The sequence below is a fragment of the Mustela erminea genome, chromosome 18 (genome assembly GCF_009829155.1).
Source record: "Mustela erminea isolate mMusErm1 chromosome 18, mMusErm1.Pri, whole genome shotgun sequence".
Lineage (NCBI taxonomy): Eukaryota > Metazoa > Chordata > Mammalia > Carnivora > Mustelidae > Mustela > Mustela erminea.
Genome location: NC_045631.1, coordinates 36,100,292 through 36,118,758, shown reverse-complemented (window position 1 = coordinate 36,118,758; position 18,467 = coordinate 36,100,292). Strand labels below are relative to the sequence as shown.

The 18,467-nt window shown below is 54.9% G+C and overlaps 1 protein-coding gene across 7 annotated transcripts in view; it reads left to right on the top strand.

Annotated features, from left to right (window-relative positions):
- Positions 1 to 18,467, top strand: part of ABCC3 (ATP binding cassette subfamily C member 3) — a 46,351-nt gene that overhangs the window by 1,032 nt on the left and 26,852 nt on the right. For 4 of the 7 annotated variants that reach the window (XM_032319888.1, XM_032319887.1, XM_032319890.1 and 1 more), the window contains exons 2-8: positions 11,780 to 11,956; positions 12,321 to 12,446; positions 12,659 to 12,796; positions 13,650 to 13,775; positions 13,985 to 14,046; positions 14,738 to 14,869; positions 15,465 to 15,656. In XM_032319888.1, coding sequence (XP_032175779.1) covers positions 11,780 to 11,956; positions 12,321 to 12,446; positions 12,659 to 12,796; positions 13,650 to 13,775; positions 13,985 to 14,046; positions 14,738 to 14,869; positions 15,465 to 15,656 — 953 coding nt within the window. Of the gene's footprint in view, positions 1 to 11,779; positions 11,957 to 12,320; positions 12,447 to 12,658; positions 12,797 to 13,649; positions 13,776 to 13,984; positions 14,047 to 14,737; positions 14,870 to 15,464; positions 15,657 to 18,467 lie in introns of those variants that run through there. The other 3 variants (XM_032319891.1, XM_032319892.1, XM_032319889.1) reach the window with 3 other exon arrangements.

Genomic DNA, 18,467 nt, shown 5'->3' with positions numbered 1-18,467 from the left:
GAAGAAGCAGGCTCCCAGTTGAGCAGGAAGCCCAATGTGGGGCTCTATCCCAGGACACCAGGGATCACAACCTGAGCTGAAGGCAGATGCTTAACCGACTAAGCCACCCAGGTGTCCTGCGGGCCTCTGATTTTCCAGTCTCTAAATCTTTTTCCCATTTCAAGTATCTGTACCTATGTGCCCCATGTTTGTGTGCCCAGTGGGTATGATCCATGGGTGTGCTCTGTGTGGGTGCACATGCCTGTGTGTGTACACAGGGTGTGTAGCCCCTAGGAACCCTGTTCTCGGGCTGTTTGAAACTGGGAACGTGTAAAATGGAGTCCCTCTAAAATAGTGTTTTTGAGGATCTCTTTCCCCCTTTGGGTCACTAGTCAAAGATGGTACCACCGTCTCGCCCACCGGCATGGACACCCCCCTCCATCATCTAGCTCGGACTCATCACTGACTGCCAAGTCCAGAGGTTGTGCCTGTGGCTCGGAAGTCTACTTTTTTTCATAACTCACTGGAGCCTGGCTGGCATGGCCACCGCAAGGTCAGGGTGTCTCAGTTAGCCAGGCAGAGCACATGCAAATCAAAGGGGCAAACAGGCCCAAGCCTCAAGTGCAAAGCCACCCTGTGCCTGGGTGGGCAGTACATCCCCAGAGCCTAGGACCGCCCAGAGGCAGGTTTTGAGGAAGTGGGGTGAAGAACTCCTGACTCCCTTCTTGTTGCACGCTTAGAGGTCCTTTGGCTCTACCTTTCCGTGATATCGCAGAATCTGAGAGATTCCCCAGAACTTGGAGCTTGAAGCAGCCAGCCCAGCCCCTTACTGCAGAGCTTTGGAAGCTGAGAGCCAGGGAGGGAATGGACTTGTCAAGGACACACAACAGGAAGCGGCTGAGCGTTGGACTGGGAAGCGGGACCCCTGCGATATGATTCCAGCGTGGCCACTGTCTGACTGTACGTCCTAGGGCTTCTAGGCCCCTTGTCCTGAGATTCTTCACGGCTCATGAGCTGTATGTACTTCTTCTGAGGACCTCGGGGTCCATGGGAGTCAGTTTATCTATTTTAGGTCCAAGGGATGAACCCCTTGTGGTGGGTCTCTGCTTGGATACCTCATAGGACAAGGAAATCACTCCTCTTCCTCCTCCCCATCTAAACAGCTTCCATCTTCCACATGGCCTTTTGCCTCCTGAAAGTCGTGCCAGGCTGCACCCAACCCAATGTGCTTGGAGTCAGGAGGTGGGGTAGCCCACCCCTAGCCCCTCCGCTGGAAGTTTGCAGCACTGAGACGAGGGAGGGCCTGAGACCCGGAGTTCTAGATGTCACCATTCGTGGTGGGCTAGTTTGCATCTCATTTGGATTGTGTATTATTTGGGTAGACTTGTCCCTGAATCTTTTAACTCAGGAGCCTGGGGGTGACCCACCCTGTGGGAAGCTGGGCAGTCCCTGAACCAGGAGTGAAGAAGTGGAGGTGGAGGGACCCGGCATGGTTCAGGCCTGAGGGGCTGTTTGTTTGCTGAGCTTACCCGAAACGCCTCAGTTACTCTGCCTGTGAAATGGGGGACTAACCCATCTCCTACGTGCCTCCCAAGAATGCTGTGGAGGTCACAGAAGTAGGGAAGGTGAGACAATGGGAGTTTGGTCTGGGAAGGCCTAGACAAGAGGGGCTGACAGGGCCGAGAAGTGAGGGGTCCTGTTTCAGCTCTTTGCTGGGGATCTTGTGGCAAAATCCATCAGCCTCAGCCCCAGCTAAGTCAGAGGGCAGGAGGCCCCCCGCGGGTCTGTGAGCCCCTGGACTTGTGCCCAGAGACCCAGGTGCTCACACACCGAATTCACTGGGTGAATGATCTCTCTCTTTCACTCTCGCGTCTGCCACGTCGGGGTAGAGCATCAGATCTCTGAGCGTGCCTTGGGAGTTTTTGTGGAAATAAATTCCAAATGAATGAACTACAACCAAAGGGCCCAGAGCTAATGAGGCCAAAGCAAAGATGCCTCTAGAATAAAGAGGGGGTAGTGTCCCTTTCTTTGCTGGTCCATTGAGAATTACCTTCTGTGATGAGCAATGGATACAGAGGGGCACTTAAGTGATAAAGAGAGTACAAGTGCCTTGGAAGGTCTTGACCCATGTGCAGAATTAGCCTTGATCTGGTTGTCCCTGGAAGCTCTGGGGAGGCTGAGGTGGGCTCAGGAATCTGAAGGTCCTGACCTTAAGAACAGCCCAAAGGTGGCACTGATGGCCTGAAAAGTAGTGAGCTCCCCAGCACTGAGGGTATGCAAGCACATGGTGAGTGACCACTTTGGTAGGGATGCTGGAGAGAGGATTCAAGCCAAGGAAGGAATTGGGGTCCCACCCTGAATTTCTGTGACCAACTAGGATGAGGACCAATGTGGCTGGTGAGGATTCATGGGTTCCTTCTCTGAGATTTCCTGACGTCTCTTTCTCTGGCTTTCTCTTCGCTTCAGACATGGAGTTTGCATAGCAGCAGCTCTTGGCAAAGACCTATGAGTCTGCCACTGGTCAGGCATCGGCACCTTCACTGATCCCTTGGCTGTCTGCCCACCCGAGGAAGAGGCAAAGCCCTCCTCCTACGGAGGCCCAGCTCCCTGTGTCTCTTGCCAGCTACTGGTCCAGCTACTTCCATTCTCCCGCTCACTAGCTCTGTGACTTTTGGCAAGTCACTCACCTTCTCTGGGCTCCATCTGAGCTCCATCCAGGGCCCCCTTCAGGTCCAGTTTCCCAATGCCGATTCTGGGAGGCTGATCCTTAGGCTCAGGGCCGTGGCCAGGATTAGAGCCCTCCAAACATTAGGGTATTAGAATCTCCAGCTTCTTTTTGGGTCTTTGCCTAGCAGAGTAGGTGATTAGCAGAGCATAGGAGAAATGGACTCTGATTTCAATGAACTTTGACTCTCAAATGAAGGTAGTGACTTGCAAAGCTGGGAGGCAGGCAGGTGGGTGGGAGTTGGGCACCCTCCTCCCCCCCACCCCCGGCCTACTGAGCACCAGCATTTCCCCTTAAGAACCCAATCTTCGGAGTGCCTGGGTGGCTCAGTGGGTTAAAGCCTCTACCTTTGGCTCAGGTCATGATCCCAGGATCCTGGGATGGAGCCCCGCATAGGGCTCTCCACTCAGCAAGGAGCCTGCTTCCTTCTCTCTCTCTGCCTGCCTCTCTGTCTACTTGTGATTTCTGTCTGTCAAATAAATAAATAAATATATTAAAAAAAAAAAAAAAAAAGAACCCAGTCCTCCCTGCCAGGTGAGGGTCTCTAGACTCCCCTTCCTCCATCCCAGCTGCAGGGCAGCAAAGCTGGGCCTTGACCATTTCGAGCCCCTGAGCTCCTGGCTCCTGTGGGAGACTCCCTTGTGACCCTAGGTTGGATTCTTCCCAGCCCTGCTATTCCCTGACAGCCCCTGGACCTGGGTCTTGAGGGCCAGAGATTTAGGGAAAGAACTGAGTCAGAGGTAACATTTGGGAGTGCACTTTGCCCCGCTGTCTGCTGGCTGCCAGTCTGAGAAATGGCCTTAGGGCCCAGGGCTGGCCTCCCCAGGGAGAGAGGGGCTGCCAGCCAACCCACGCAGGAGACAGCATCAGAGTGCCTGGGTCTTATCTCCCTGCTGGGGCTGTCCTGGGACAGCAGGTGGAGCAGGATCCCTGAGGGGGGTGGGGGTGACACTTAGGTGTGCCCCTGCTGGAGAGCTGGGCCTCTCCCTGCCCTCCCAGGGCCAGGAAGTGGTACTGGGGGTGCTAAGAAGGGCCCAACCCTTGGATTGGATCACTCTCCGTCTCACTGGGCGTTCAGGTTTCCAGCCCACTGGCTCCCAGAACCGCAGCCCCTCCCCCTCAGCTTGGTGAGAAGAACCGCAGCAAGGGGGTGACTTGGGGGGTGGGCTGCACTAGCAGAAAGGAGATTTTTAATGTTCCAACGGATCTGGACGCCTGTGGGATGTCATGTCAGAGCCCTGGAGGGTGTAGATGAACCGCCATAGAGCTGGGACAAGGACTCTAGAGCTGGGCTGCCCGAGTCCAAGCGCTGGGGCCAGCCCGTGGGAACCGGTGCGGTCACTCCCCCGCCGGCTGTGGGCCTCAGCTGTTGTGAACATAATCCCCGGGCACAGGGGCGCTCAAATAACCAAAGTCGCTTGTCATAGCCACGGCCCCCTCTTCAGCAGCGGCAGGGCCTGGGCCCCCCCAAAGCCCCCCCCCCCCGCGGCAGGCTTCACCCCCACCCCGAGGCCTTTGCAAAGCCTCCTTTGCAGCCGCAGTAGGACAGTGATTGAGAACTGGGATCAGAACAGGCCCTTGCCCCTTCCGCACCTCCATTTCCACGGAGATAAATGAACTTGTCAGTTGATCCCTTCTCCCCCACTTCTCCCTCCTGCACGGGATTAAGGAAGTAATTACTCTTCTCACCATGGAGACTGTCAGCAAGCCTGCCCCCCGCCCCAGGTGGGGGTGTGGGGGAGGGGGCTGGGGGCTGGTGTGCTGGAAAAAGTCCCTGACAGCGCTGTGACCCAGCTGGGGCCATCCTCCCTCCCACCTGTCCCCTGCTTGGGTCTCTAGGGATTTCAGCCACTGTGCCCATGGAGAGGCCTTCCCCTGTGCCGTCCATTCCGGGTGTCAGACCTTATCAGCCCCATCCAGCTGTTGCATCGCATTATTAGGGAAGCTGTTGTCACCGTGGAAACTGTGTGGTGACAGCAAGGGAGGGGTGGTGGGGCTATGCTCCCAGCCCAGCCAGTGCTCATCTTCCCAAAGGGAACGGCCGAGTGGTAGTGGTTTGAGAGGGGGTCTTCCATCCCGCCCAGGAGGACTGCAAGGAGCGTCATGGAGTCCAGGAATGGCCTCCCCCGACCCTGTCCTTTGCACTTGACATTGTTTGGGTGCCAAGAGCTGTGGCCTTGGTGCCAGGGAGAGAGAGGACGGTGCTCCTGGGCATTCAGCAGCAGCATCTGACTTCAGAGGACGCCCTTCATTCCTTTGTCCGCTCACTCATTCTCCTGTTCACCAAAGGCGTACGAGCGCCTTCTGTGTGCCAAGCACTGTTCCGGGCTGTGGGGACACCCTGGTCCTCGTGGAGTCCGTGTTCCAGGGGGAGCAGACAGAGAAGCAATAGACACAATAGATCACTCGCTTCTAGAGTATGTTGGATGGGGATCAGGGCTACGGGGAAAGTGGGATGGGCTAAGAGGGATGGGGTGTGCGGACAGTGTGGGGATGGGGCTGAGTTCCAGCCCTCCTTGGGAAGGTCAGGGTGGACCTCCATGAGGAGTGCTCACAGGTTTGAGAGCATGAGGCATTGGACTGCCACCTTGAGGGCAGAGTGACAGAGGGCAGTGGGGGACAGGAAGTTAGAGACCTGGGGAGGCAGGCAAGAGGGTCCTGAGAGCCACATGGGACTCTGGCTTTCACTCTGAGGGAAATGGAGAGCCTTCGGCAGGGTTGCACTGTGAGAGTGACTTGGTAGCATGGTCTGACTTGGGTTTCTGGAAAATTCTGCTGGGGCGGGTGGCAGGGGTGGGAGCAGGATGACCAGAGAGGGGCTAAGACAATAATCGAGACGAGAGAGAGTGGGGTGGAGACAAGTGGTTGGATTCTGGATCTATCAGGGGGAGCCAAATGAAGCTGCCATTTTGTAACTAGAAACAATTGAATAGAGCATTCCATTTAGTTCAGCCTAGTGATTGAAGGTGGAATGGACAGGATTTGCTCAAGGGTTAAGTGTGGGGTGTGAGGGGAAGAGAAGAATCAAGGAGGACCCCAAGGATTTCGACCTGGGAAGCAGTGGCCACCCATCGGGGCGGGCAGGCTGCCGAGGAGGGAATGGGCAGGAGTTCAATTCTGGACCCTTCGGTGTCCTGGCAGCAAGGGCTCTGGGGTGAATGGTCTGGGGACACGGGCATGAAAGATGCCTGCTGACCCTGGATAGGGCTCTGCCAAGGTGGAAAAAAGGGGCAGGAGCTGAGGCTGGATCTCCTGGTGGGTCAGAGCAGCCCTCTGGGGCTTCACGCCCCGGAGATCTCTCAATCATTATCATCGACATGGTGCCGCTTGTCTGTGAAACCCAAACAGGCTCCCAACAGCCTCTTTCTCCAGCACCTGTGAGGGACAGGGCAATCTGCTGTTCCTTCTCCCCCTTCCGTGGGGAGCCGGCTGAAACGCTGTTGTCACTCCCAGCACTCATGCCGAGGCTGAGCTCTGGAAAGATGAAGGAGCTGTTCCCGCTTCCATGATTCAGGAGAAGCAGCTCATACCTGGTTCTCTGCATCCGGGTTGGCGGCCTCTTTCCCCCTGCCTCGGGAAGCCAGGTCACCCACTTGCACATTCCTTTTTTTTTTTTTTTTTTTCCTTAAGATTTTCTTTATTTATTTGACAGAGATCACAAGTAGGCAGAGAGGCAGGCAGAGAGAAGAGAGGGGGGAAGCAGGCTCCCTGCTGAGCAGAGACCCTGAGGTCATGACCTGAGCTGAAGGCAGAGGCTTAACCCCCTGAGCCACCCAGGCGCCCCACTACTTGCACATTCCTATGGTGATTCCCTGTCGTGACTTTGAACTTGGGCTCCATCCTGGCTACATACACACGACTGGTTAGTCGCCACCCAGCCTGGATCCTGGCTGCTCCTGGATACCCAGCCTTGTGCTGGGAGCCGGAGGGGCCGGGCCAGCAAGGAGAAGAATAGAAGATGGGATGTGTTCACAGTGCAGATGGCTGAGGTCAGGGGAAACCCAGACTGGGAGTCATGAAACCTGGGTGTCTGTCCCAACTCTCAACTGCCAGGTCCTTGGACCTGTCGCCAGAACAGGCGAAGCCTGCTTTCTCTTTTGTGAGCCAGCCCCGATATTGTTCTTCCTCTCTGCTTCTGGAAGTTGTTCTGAAACAGCAATCAGATAATGGCAGTGTGAGGGCTGTAATAAAAAGCTGCTGGGACATTAGGCGCCTTTGTCACTCTCAGGTAACATTCACTCACTTGGGTGCTCAGCCCATGCAGAAGACAGCAAGGAAACACCTTGTCAGAGGCAGGCGTGCCCCCGAAAGCCTTCCTGTAGGAGGGGAAGCTCAGGCTGGACCCAGCCAGGTGGGAACCGCGCTCCAGGCCTGGAGACTGTGTGGATGGTGACTGATTGGAGGGGCTTAAAGGATTTGCTAAGTTCAAAACAGGGTGGGGCTGCCCATGGGCCACAGAATGGATAAATCCATTGTATGAACCGTCTACCAGGCAGGGATGAGGAGGGAGAGCCCCAACTCACGCTCCACCCCAAGGCTGACACTCACAGTGAGGCTAGACGTGAAAGATCCATACTGTATCATTTCCTTTATAGGACGACCCCAGATGGGCCAAAGCAGTCCATGTTGCTAGAAGCCAGGACAGCATTCCCCTGGCGACAGACGTGGCCAGGAGGGAGGCCAAGGAGGGGGCTCCTCGGTGCCAGCAATGTCTTGTTTCTTTTCTTTTTCTTTTCTTTTTTTTTTTTAAAGATTTTATTCATTTGACAGACAGAAATCAGAAATAGGCAGAGAGAGAGGGAGGAATCAGGCTCCCCTCGGAGCAGACAGCCCGATGTGGGGATCGATCCCAGGACCCTGGAATCATGACCTGAGCTGAAGGCAGAGGCTTTAACCCACTGAGCCACCCAGGCACCCCGCAATGTCTTGTTTCTTGATTTGGGTGCTGGTTGCCCAGGTGTATTCCGGGTATGAGACTCCATCAAAGTACATACTTAAAATGCGTGCACTTTTCTGTAATTTTGTAATGAGTGTTCTGTAAGTTGAATAAGTATGGTGGGTTTTTTTGTTGGTTTTTTTTTTAAGATTTTATTTATTTATTTGTCAGAGAGAGAGAGAGAGCTTCAGGCAGAGGGAGAAGCAGGGTCCCTGCTGAGCAGAGAGCCTGACAATGCAGGACCCAATCCCAGGACTCTGGGATCATGACCTGAGCCGAAGGCAGATGCTTAACCGACTGAGCCACCCAGGTGTCCCTGAATAAGTGTTTTAAAGATGTATTTATTTGAGAGCGAGTGAGCATGTGTACACACAAGCAGGGGAGGGGGCAGAGGGAGAGAAGCGGGGAAAGAGGCAGACTCCCTGCTGAGCACAGAGCCTGAAGGCAGGGCTGGATCTTGAGACCCTGAGATCATGACCTGAGCCAAAATCAAGAGTCGGACCCTTAAACGACTGAGCCACGGAGGCAACCCAAGAAGTGTTTTAAAAAAGAGAAAAGGGATGAATTAGATGTGTCTGACTCCCTATCCGCTGGGGTGCCTGACCAGGCCTAACGGGGGGCCCAGCCCTGGACCAGCATACCTGCTGCTCAGGAAGAGTTCGTGGGTCCTTAGCTCACGTGGCTTTAGGGACTATGGACTACAGGGCTCTAGAGTACAAGATGTATGCGGGGTGAACTTGTCCGCTGGGGCTTGAATGTCATACCCCCAGGCAGTGTGTCCCTGGACCTCATGTTCTCCAAAAGCAGGAACCAGTCCGCATAGGCACGCCTAGTCCTGCATCTGACTCAGCACACTCTCGACCAAAGCCTCAACGAGTGGAAAACTGATGGTCCAGAAACATGGGTCTCTCCCTACGGGCTGACTTCAGAAGAAGGGGGTTCCTGATGGGAGACAGAGGCTTCTAAGCCCGGCCCCCCACCCCTTCCCTGTAGTTACTGGGATTCTGACAGGTGGGGGAGAGTTGGGGGTTGAACCAAGGTGTGGGCATGGGCCGCTTGGAGCAAATTGAGAGTCAGGTGAGCTGGCAGCAGGAGAAAGGCGGGTCAGGAAGAAAAGCCCGTGGGGTGCTCAGACGTGGCTCCGGGAGCAGCAGGAAGCAGTGCAGGTTCATGGGCCTGAAGCAAGGGGCACAAAGCAGCCTTTCAGGAAAAGTCCTCTGTCAGCTATAAGCAGGGGCATCAGAGCTCAGAGGGCTGACCCAAGTGGAACCCAAGAGTAGAAGGGGAGCTGAAAAAGGGGAGGCAGGATGTGCAGAACGCCCTGTGAATATTTTCTTACAGTGGGAGAACTGAAGCCCCTAGCTAGTTCAGTAGTTCCCGTGGACAGATGAGTCAAGGCCAGCTGGGAGCCTCGAGGGCCCTAGTAACAGGGTCGGACTTTGTCTTCTAGGCTTTAGGGCACCACTGAAAGTTAAGGGGAAAATATAAGAATAGCCTTTTGTTCATTCATTAATTCAACAAATATTTCATTTAACTTATTTAACCACAATTTGTTCCGAGCACCTGCTACATGCTTGGCATTGTTCTAAGTACGAAGACACATCAATAAAGGAAGGAAAGATTACATGCTAGCAGGAAGAGATGAGAGAAAACATAATGGGCCGGTGACTCATGTCACATGTTAGAGGTGACGGGTGTTATAGAGAGAAGAAAGAGCAGAGAAGGTAAGGAGAGTCACTGGAATGTGGAAGGGACTGGATGGGATGGCTGATGGGGGGGGGGGGGAAGAGGGAGGAACGGCCCTGGGGCACTCCCACACCAAGAGCGGGGATCAGCCAGGAAAAAGGGAAAGGCTCCTTGTGTGGGCAGGGATCTGGGCTCCTAGGACACAGAAGGGAAGGGATTAGAACTCCATGGAAAGTACTCAGGAAGAAATGAGGGCCAGCTGGATTGGAGGGACCAAGGGGGAGATGGTATCATCCCAGGGTTACTCTCAAAGAAACCGAGGTCCAGAGAGGCAAGGTAAAAGCACATTGCCCAGCTTGAAAGACCTAGCGCTTGTTGTAGCAAACATGGACAGAGTCAAAAAAAGTGTCAGCTCTTGGGGTGCCTGGGTGGCTCAGTGGGTTAAGCCTCTGCCTTCAGCTCAGGTCATGATCCTGAGGTCTGGGGATTGAGCCCCGCATCAGGCTCTCTGCTCAGCGGGGAGCCTACTTCCTCCTCTCTCTCTACCTGCCTCTCTGCCTACTTGTGATCTCTGTCTGTCAAATAAATAAATAAAATCTTAAAGAAAAAAAAAAAAAGAAAAAAAATCTTAAAGAAAAAAAAGCCTGCCAAATTTAAAAAAAAAAAAAAAGTGTCAGCTCTGAATATTTGTTTAACAAAAACCTGTGGTGTTTCTACACTGGAAGGATGACACTCCAACGGAAAGCACGAGACAGATGCAGCTTCATTATCAAACAATTAGTAAATCCAACAGAAATGGTAAGAATAAATTGCTTTAAACTATGGAAGTAGATGCCAGGACAAAGTTAGCAAGTTGGACGTATTTGCTGCTGGAAAATGAACTTGGGGTGGGGAATGATGAGGCAGGGTACCATTTTCTTTTTCATGGTTTGACTTGTTAAGTTATATGAAGATATAGTGTGGACAAAAAGAAACATGGCGATTATTTAAATTGGCAGTGAGGAAGTAGAAAGTTTTTTGTTTTTTTTTTTTAAGATTTTATTTATTTATTTGACAGACAGAGATCACAAGTAGGCAGGGAGGCAGGCAGAGAGAGAGAGGAGGAAGCAGGCTCCCTGCCAAGCAGAGAGCTCGATGCGGGTCTCAATCCCAGGACCCTGGGGTCATGACCCAAGCTTAAGGCAGCAGCTTAACCACTGAACCACCCAGGCGCCCAGGAAGTAGAAGGTTTTATACCCTCCCGTGTTAACTGTTGTCCCATATAGATGAGATTGCGGGTGGGTTTTTTTGTTCCTTATATTTTCTGAGCTTTCTGGAAAGTACAGCTAATGCTTTGCCAGAGGGGAATGAAAGGTCAGTTTGTTTGTGGCCTTGGAAGAAATAATCTCACTAAAATGCGTGTTTTTTTTTTTAATCATTGTTCTTTTTTTCTTTTAAGATGTTATTTATTTATTTGACAGAGAGAGAAATCACAAGTAGGCAGAGAGGCAGCAAAGAGAGGGGGGAAGCAGGCTTCCCGCGTGCAGAGAGCCTGAATCGGGGCTCGATCCCAGAACCCTGGGATCATGACCTGAGCCCAAGACAGAGGCTTAACCCACAGAGCCACCCAGGCGCCCCTAAAATACGTGTTTGATGCATTCCCCCATCTCCTTCTGAAAGGTTCGGTAGGTGGAGTTATATTCAGAGGTGGGAGAGGGTCTTATGGGGACTCAGGGGCTCCCCAGGACAAGAGACTTTCTGTGCTCAATCCAGGACAGTGCCAAAGGTGGGGTGGTTGGTCACCTGGGGCTTTGTGATTTGCAAAGCTCTCCCTTTAATCTTTGCTCCTTTGAGCTCACGCCTAGCTAGTGAGGTAGGTGGGGTGATGGATGACTTTCCTGAATTTAAAGGAGAAGGAAATAAAGCTCAGAGAAGCTCCCTATTCTCTCCTGGGAAAGGCTTAGGGGAGTGGGCTCTTCAACCATATTTACCAAATGATTACGTGGATAAAATAAAACACTGATTTAAAAGAAAAAAAAAAAAAGAGTGGAAATTTAGAATGACAGAAAGCAGAGCAGTGGTCTCCTGGGAGGGACGGACTGCAGAGGGCTACAAGGTACCTCGTGGGATGATGGAAATATTCTGTATCTGACCTGTGGCAGTGACTTTGCAGTGCGCACAACGCCAAAGCCCTCGGATCGTGCCCTTTGCACGGGTGCAGTTTATTGTACTTAAATTGTACCTCAATCAGAAAGGGAGGAAAATGGGGACACAGGGACATTCGGGGCCTCGCGGGCAAGTGTGCACACCGCCAGCTCCTGCTCGTTTGCACGCTGACCATCCATCACCATCCTCCGCCTTCTGATCCCCAGAGCTCAGGGAGCGCCTCCCAGACCCCATCCCCTTCCTTGACGGAGGGGCCCCATTCTGCAGTCGCAGCTGCTGCAGCGCTGTCCTGTTCTTTCTGTCCCCAGGACTCCAATCTGTCCGTGCACACTGACAGCCCGGACCTCACTCCCTGCTTCCAGAATTCTCTGCTGGCCTGGGCGCCCTGCTTCTACCTGTGGGCTGCCCTGCCCGGCTACCTGCTCTATCGGGAATACCACTGCGGAGGCTACATCGTCCTCTCCCGCCTCTCCAGGCTCAAGACGGTCAGGGGCCCAGGGATCTCCCGGGGGCGGGGGAGGGGGGCGCGGGGCTGGCACTTGGAAGGTTCTCCATTTCAAGGTTCTCCTCTCCGCCCTGCCAAACAACCATCGATGTGTCCTCGAGACACCTGCCCAGCCAGCTGCTCAGGGCCATGGCAGCCTGCCAGCTGGGTCTGCAGTCAAACGAGATAGTCTCTGTTTGCGGAAGTTCAGGAAAGTTCTCTGGCAACGTTCTAGCCGTGCCCAGCCTAGCTTCAGGGGGCTGGACCCAGGGCAGGTCTGGCCATTTCAGAATAAAAGGCCCTTCTTTGGGGGGAACCGTCCCTCCTTTTGGAGATGGAGTCCCCAATGTGTGTCCTGTTTGTAGGTCTCAGGCGTCCTGCTGTGGTGTGTCTCCTGGGCTGACCTCTTCTACTCCTTCCATGGCCTGGTTCACGGTGGGGCCCCCGCCCCAATCTTCTTTGTCACCCCCTTGGTGGTGGGGATCACCATGGTCAGTGTGGGGCCCAGGAAGGGGATACAGGGAGTCTCCAGTGGGTTGTGGGGTTGTGCTGGGGAAACAGTGGGCTCTCAGGAGAGGGCTAGACACTGTAGCAGTGGGAAGAGGATGGGGTGACCACAAAAACATCTGGCCATGTGGGGTGGGGAGGACAGAGGCAGGTCCAGATGTGCTCTGGCCCAGCCTTCCTCGCCCTTCCTACGCAGCTGCTGGCCACCCTGCTAATCCAGTATGATCGGCTGCGGGGGGTACAGTCCTCGGGGGTCCTCATCATCTTCTGGTTTCTGTGTGTGGTCTGTGCCATCGTCCCCTTCCGCTCCAGGATCTTGCTGGCCATGGCAAAGGTAAGGGGAAGGAGGGGAACCTGCCAGGGGCAACACTGTCTGGGGGATGGTCTCAGGGCTCAAGGTCACTACTGGGTCCTGGGCTGCCCCTCCCCTGCTCCCAGGACCTCCCCTTCTGTTCAGGCCTTTCCATGTTGTCCCCTACTTGCTGCATCTCTGCCAGGAAGCAGGCTGGAGGCCTGAGGGTGAGGCCCATGTAGCACAGGGGAATGGGGCCGGACACAGCCCTCGTGGGATGTTCACGGACGTACAAGGGGCCGTTCTTAGCCATGACCGCCACCACCGAGCGTAGTGTGGGATGCGGTGTCGGCCAGTGTCTGGGTAAGGAGCACATGGGGGCAGACACGCATGAGTAGTTTCGTCCTACCTGGAAGTCCCATTATCCTGCTCTCGCCTTTCTTCCCTTCCGCCTCCGTTGTGTGGGCTTCATCTTGACCTTCACTGCAGTGATGGGGTGGGTCCTTTCTCCATGTCAAGGGGAGGCAGTCAAATGTGGTAGTCAGAAGGGCACGTTCAGGCTGCTCTGCTTACTGTCTGTGTGACCCTGGGCAAGTTGCTCAGCCTTTTGGAGGCTCATTTCCTCAACTGCAAACAGGATATCATAAGATTTCGTACTTCGTAGGGAGGGTTGGACAAGGTGATGGAGGGGAGGTGCTTGGCCAGCCATCACTGAACAGTGGTCCCCCTATGACCTTTCCCCATCTCTCAGAACTCTCTGGGTGGGAGACCCAGGGGCCACCTCGGAGCTGCCTCCTACCCCTGAGGCACCTGATGCCCCAGAGGACCTCTCAGGGCAGGACTGGAGACCCAGAGTTCCCCGTGCCTCTGAGGTCCCTCTGCACTCTCCCCCTAGGGCAAGATCTCGGACCCCTTCCGCTTCACCACTTTCTACATCTACTTCGCCCTGGTGCTCTTTGCTCTCATCCTGTCCTGCTTCAGGGAGAAGCCGCCATTTTTCTCCCCAAGGAATGTCAGCCCTGTGAGTTTTCCATGGAGGCTGGGTGGTTGCGGGGGTTCCATGGCCCACGTCTCAGCCCAGCCCATTACCAGCAGCCTCCGTTCCTTCTAGTTCTTTCCATCCCCATATCATCTGCACTCCTGGGGCTGAGGGTAGGAAGGAACAAAGTTTCCTGCTCCCTCCACTCTGGTTTGAGAGGATTCTTCCCATCCTGCCCTCTCCTCTTCTAGAATCCCTGCCCGGAGCTCAGTGCTGGCTTCCTCTCCCGCCTGTGTTTCTGGTGGTTCACAAAGTGAGTTGGCTCTTCTTCCAGCCTGGGCCAGAGGGAGGAGGAGACAGGAGGTGGAGAGGAAGGGAAGTGGGCCAGAAGTTGAGGCTCTTTCCTCTGCCCCAAACCGGCCCCGTGGGCGGGTGAGGGTAGGGAAACCTGTCTTTTTGGGCTAGGGGCTGAGTATGGAGGCCAGGCTGGCCCAGCTCTGATCCCAGGTGATAGGCCAGCCCTGCATCTGTCACATCACAGGAACAGGCCCAGGGACCTGGAGAGGACCTGTAATTAGTTCCCAGCTCTTGGGTCCAGGATAAGCTTGCAGCTTGTCATTTCCTTGGCCGCCCCTCCGAGCGGCTTGAGCAGGATAATTGTGTCTGTGACCTGGGTGACAGCTCATTAGCCACACCGCACTGAGACACCTGGGTCTGGGACTCCATCCACCTAGCCTTGTCCTCTCCCGGGCCCCAGTCAGCGTGAAGTTCATTACCAGGCTCCCAGGGTCAACGGAGCATCTGGGGAGGGGGGGCCGAGGTCAGAACCTGACATGGGAGGCAGTGACCTCCAGCCTGCTCTCTGGGGGAATAAAGGGCGCACCACCCTTGGCCATAGCACCTTAGGGATGTCCTCCTCTGGAGGCCTAGGGGCTCTGGAGACCCTGGTCCCCAGCTTGAGGCTGCTCAGCTCTGCCCCTGTGTGGGGTTGCTGCCCACCCCAGGATGGCCATCCTTGGGTACCGGCGCCCGCTGGAGGAGCAGGACCTCTGGTCCCTGAAGGAGGAGGACTGTTCGCAGAACGTGGTGCATGGGCTGCTGGAGGCCTGGAAGAAGCTTCAGAAGACCACTGCGCGGTGAGCCCCTCCCTGGGGTCCCCTCGTTCCCCCAACCTACCCCACTACACACGCCCCAAGTCTCCTGCAGGGGACTGAGGTGATCCCAAGGGTCGGGGTGGGGAGAAGAGCAGGTGCAGAGGGATCCCGAGCTGAGACACTCAGCCCGAAGTGGTGCCAGCTCTCCCCAGCCCTAATGACTCCAGAGGGCCCAAATGTGGTCCCAGATGAGTAGATGAGCCCAATCTCCAATAGCCCTGCAGGGGACACTCTGTTGGGGAGGCGCAGGAGTGAAGATAGGACAGTGCCCCCCCACGCCCCCTAGTGGCTGGTGGCAGAGCTGCCCTCACACCCAGGTGTCCGGGCTTACCCTGCCCTGCCTGAAAGCTGGTTTCCAGGGACTTCCATTGGAAGGGGAAGGGGCCAAGGGAAGAAGATTGAGGCCAGCCTCTCCTCTCAATCCTGCCTCCTCCTGTTTGGAGGCAGGGGCTGGAGGAGAGGACCCTCTGGCTGAAGGGAGCTCCCACTGGCAGCTTTGCTCGCCAGCCCCAGCTGTGCTTGGCTCCTGGGGCACATGTGCCTGTTTCTCCCCATGGCTTCTTCCTCCCGGAACCAGACACAAGACTGCGGTGTCATCGGGGAAGAGAGTGTCCGGTGAGGACGAGATGCTGCTGGGGGGCCGGCGCAGGCCCCAGCAGCCCTCCTTCCTGTGGGCCCTGCTGGTCACCTTCCGTTCCAGCCTCCTCATCAGCATATGCCTCAAGGTGGCCCAGGACCTGCTCTCCTTCGTCAATCCACAGCTGCTCAGGTCTGACCACATGTGCTCTGGTGGCCACCCTCCCCTGGGTAGTGGGGGCTGGCTGGATGTCCCTGAGGACTGAGCCCAGAGGGACCACATGAAGTGAAGTGAGTCCTAGAGCAGGACTGAAGGGCCTATCCCCACTCCCTGGGTGACCTTTGGCGAGTGCAGTTTCTCAATTCACATTAAAAAAAAAAAAAGACTGTCTTTAAATCCCCCCAAGGATCCTACAGACAGGTGGCCCTCTTCCCATTTTGCAAGAGAGGAAGCAGGAAAACTCAAAGCAAAACAAACACATGAGGAAGCAGAAAATCAGAGAGGCGAACTGGCCCCAGGGCACACAGCTGGTCAGGATGGATGGGAGTCTGGGGCTGTGAACTCCAGCTGCAGTGCTGTTTCCCGTTGATAGGCTCTGTCGTCTGTTGCTTGGGTGGCTTGGACTGGGAGGAGCTCTCAAATGAGGGGGTAAGAAGGAGAACCGCCTAGCAGCTGAGCCCCCAACACCTTGTCCCTCCATTCATGCATGTCTGCATTCTCACTCAAAGAATATTTATTGAGCCCCCAGTATACCTGAATGGGGCCAGCCACGAGGAATACAGGGATACATAAGACAGGATCTCAAAGTCTTGCAGGAGAAACCAGCGTGTAACCCCGTTAGAGTGGAGTGCAGGCCGAGGTGTAGTCAGGTGTCTGGAAATTCCCAGGAGGGGTGGGGAAGCCAGCCTGGGGAGGAGCAGGATCAGGGGCGTCCCTGCCAGCCAGGGAGGTCATCAAGCTTGGAAGGACAGGCAGGTGTTCATTGACTAGGTGAGGAAGGAGGGGAGAGGGCAAGCCCCTATGTCAAATCACCAGGGTCTCCACCGGCATGGCTCAAGAACTCAAGGTATTTCTGAATTGTGGAGGACAATGTGACCAGAGGCAGGGGCGAGAGAGGGAGTGCCAAGGAAATCCTTGGAAGAGTTGATGCCCAGGAGGGGCATCTAGTGTGCGTTTCAGAAGGATCTCCCTGCCAGTCATGGGGGGGGGGGGTGTTGGGAGGGGTGGCTGGATGGATGGAAGGGGGATGATCAGGTCAGAGGAGGACTGGTCGGTTCAGGCCTGGAATGAGCTAGGACTCAGGTGCTGCTGGGGAGTGGGTGTGTCCCGGGGTGAGGGAGGGGTCAGACACCACCTGGGCTCTGACGTGGGTAAGTGGAGGGCAATGAATCTCTTTCACTGGGATAATGAATGTCCTGGATGGAAGGGTCTGGGCACCAGGCAGGGTGGTGAGTTGAGTCTGGATTACATTGGGGCCGAGGTGCGGTGGTGGGGGGCCAAGGGGACAGTCCCAGCTCACTGGAGACCATGTTTTCAGGGCCATTGGGTAGAAGCCTAGGGCCCTGTGGCTGGGCTCTCCCAGAGGGCTCATGGAGGGGGCCCCAGACAGAGTCCTAGGGAACTATGACCGTTAAGGGGTGAGCACAAAACTGGCTTGGAAGGGCCAGAGCTCGGGAAAGAGCAGATCATGGCGCAGAGTGCAGAGAATGCTTCTGGGACAAGGTATGGCCTTCAGGACAGCAAGCTGACCAGAAAAACAGAGCCTGAGGCAGGCAACCTGGATTTGTTAGTGCGCACCAAGAATGGAGGCTGAGACAGAGGGGAAGCGCCTAGAGCAGGGGACCTGCCTTGGAGAACAGGGACCATGGAGACCTAGAAACTTCCTGTAAAGAACACATACTCATTTTCTGTGGCTGCCCGGAACAAATTGCCACAAACTAAGAGGCTTAAAACAATAGGAATTTATTCTCTCACAGTTCTGAACACCAGAAGTCTGAAATCAAGTTGTTGGAGGGTTGGCTCCTTCTGGAGGTTCTGAATGAGAATCTGTATCAGGCCTCCTAGTTCCTGGTGGTTGCTGGCAATCCTTGGCATTCCTAGGCCTGTAGACACATCACTCCAATCTCTGCTTCCAGCATTCTCCCGTGTGCATGTGTGTGTGCACACTCCCGTCTGTGTCTCTGTGTGCAAATCCCTTTCTTCTCTCATTAAGACACTAGTCCCTGGAATTAGAGCTCACCCTACTCCAGGATAACGGTATTTTTTAATTAATTTTTTAAAGATTTTATTTATTTATTTGACAGAGAGAGATCACAAGCAGGCAGAGAGAGAGGAGGAAGCAGGCTCCCTGCTGAGCAGAGAGCCCAATGTGGGGCTCGATTCCAGGAGCCTGAGACCATGAGCTGAGCGGAAGGCAGAGGCTTAACTCACTGAGCCACCCAGGTGCTCCCACGATAACCACATTTTAACTTGATTCCATCTGCAAAGAGCCTGTCTTCAAATAAGGTCACATTCACAGGTGCTAGAAGTTAGCACGTTTTGCAATCAACCCAGAGCAGGAGGAGAGGCGTATGGCTATGGGAGTAGCTCCAGGGATCGAGGGAAGTTTTGTCCCAACACGGGAGAGACTTGGTCATACCAATAGGTGAAGGTAGAGTCACCAGCAGAGATAGTTATATCGGCCATCAGGAGAAAGGAGAACAATGATGGAACATGGTCCTGGGCAGGTGGTCAGGGAATCAGTGGGACAGGGCTCAGAAAGCCAGAGGGACACCTGTCCTGAGGCAGAGGAGAAAGAGAGCCAGTGCTCGAAGGGAAGGCTGTGGTTGGCAGGGAGTTCTCACTGGGTGGTTAAGAGACAAGACATAAATAGGTAGCTACTGAGCAGGGTGGGGACTGGGGGCAGAGAGAAGGTAAGAGAGCAGAGCTGAAGGGAGCTGGGGGACAAGAAGTAGCTTAGAGCCCTGGGGAAGGTCACTGGGCAGCACCGGGGGGCCGCTGATG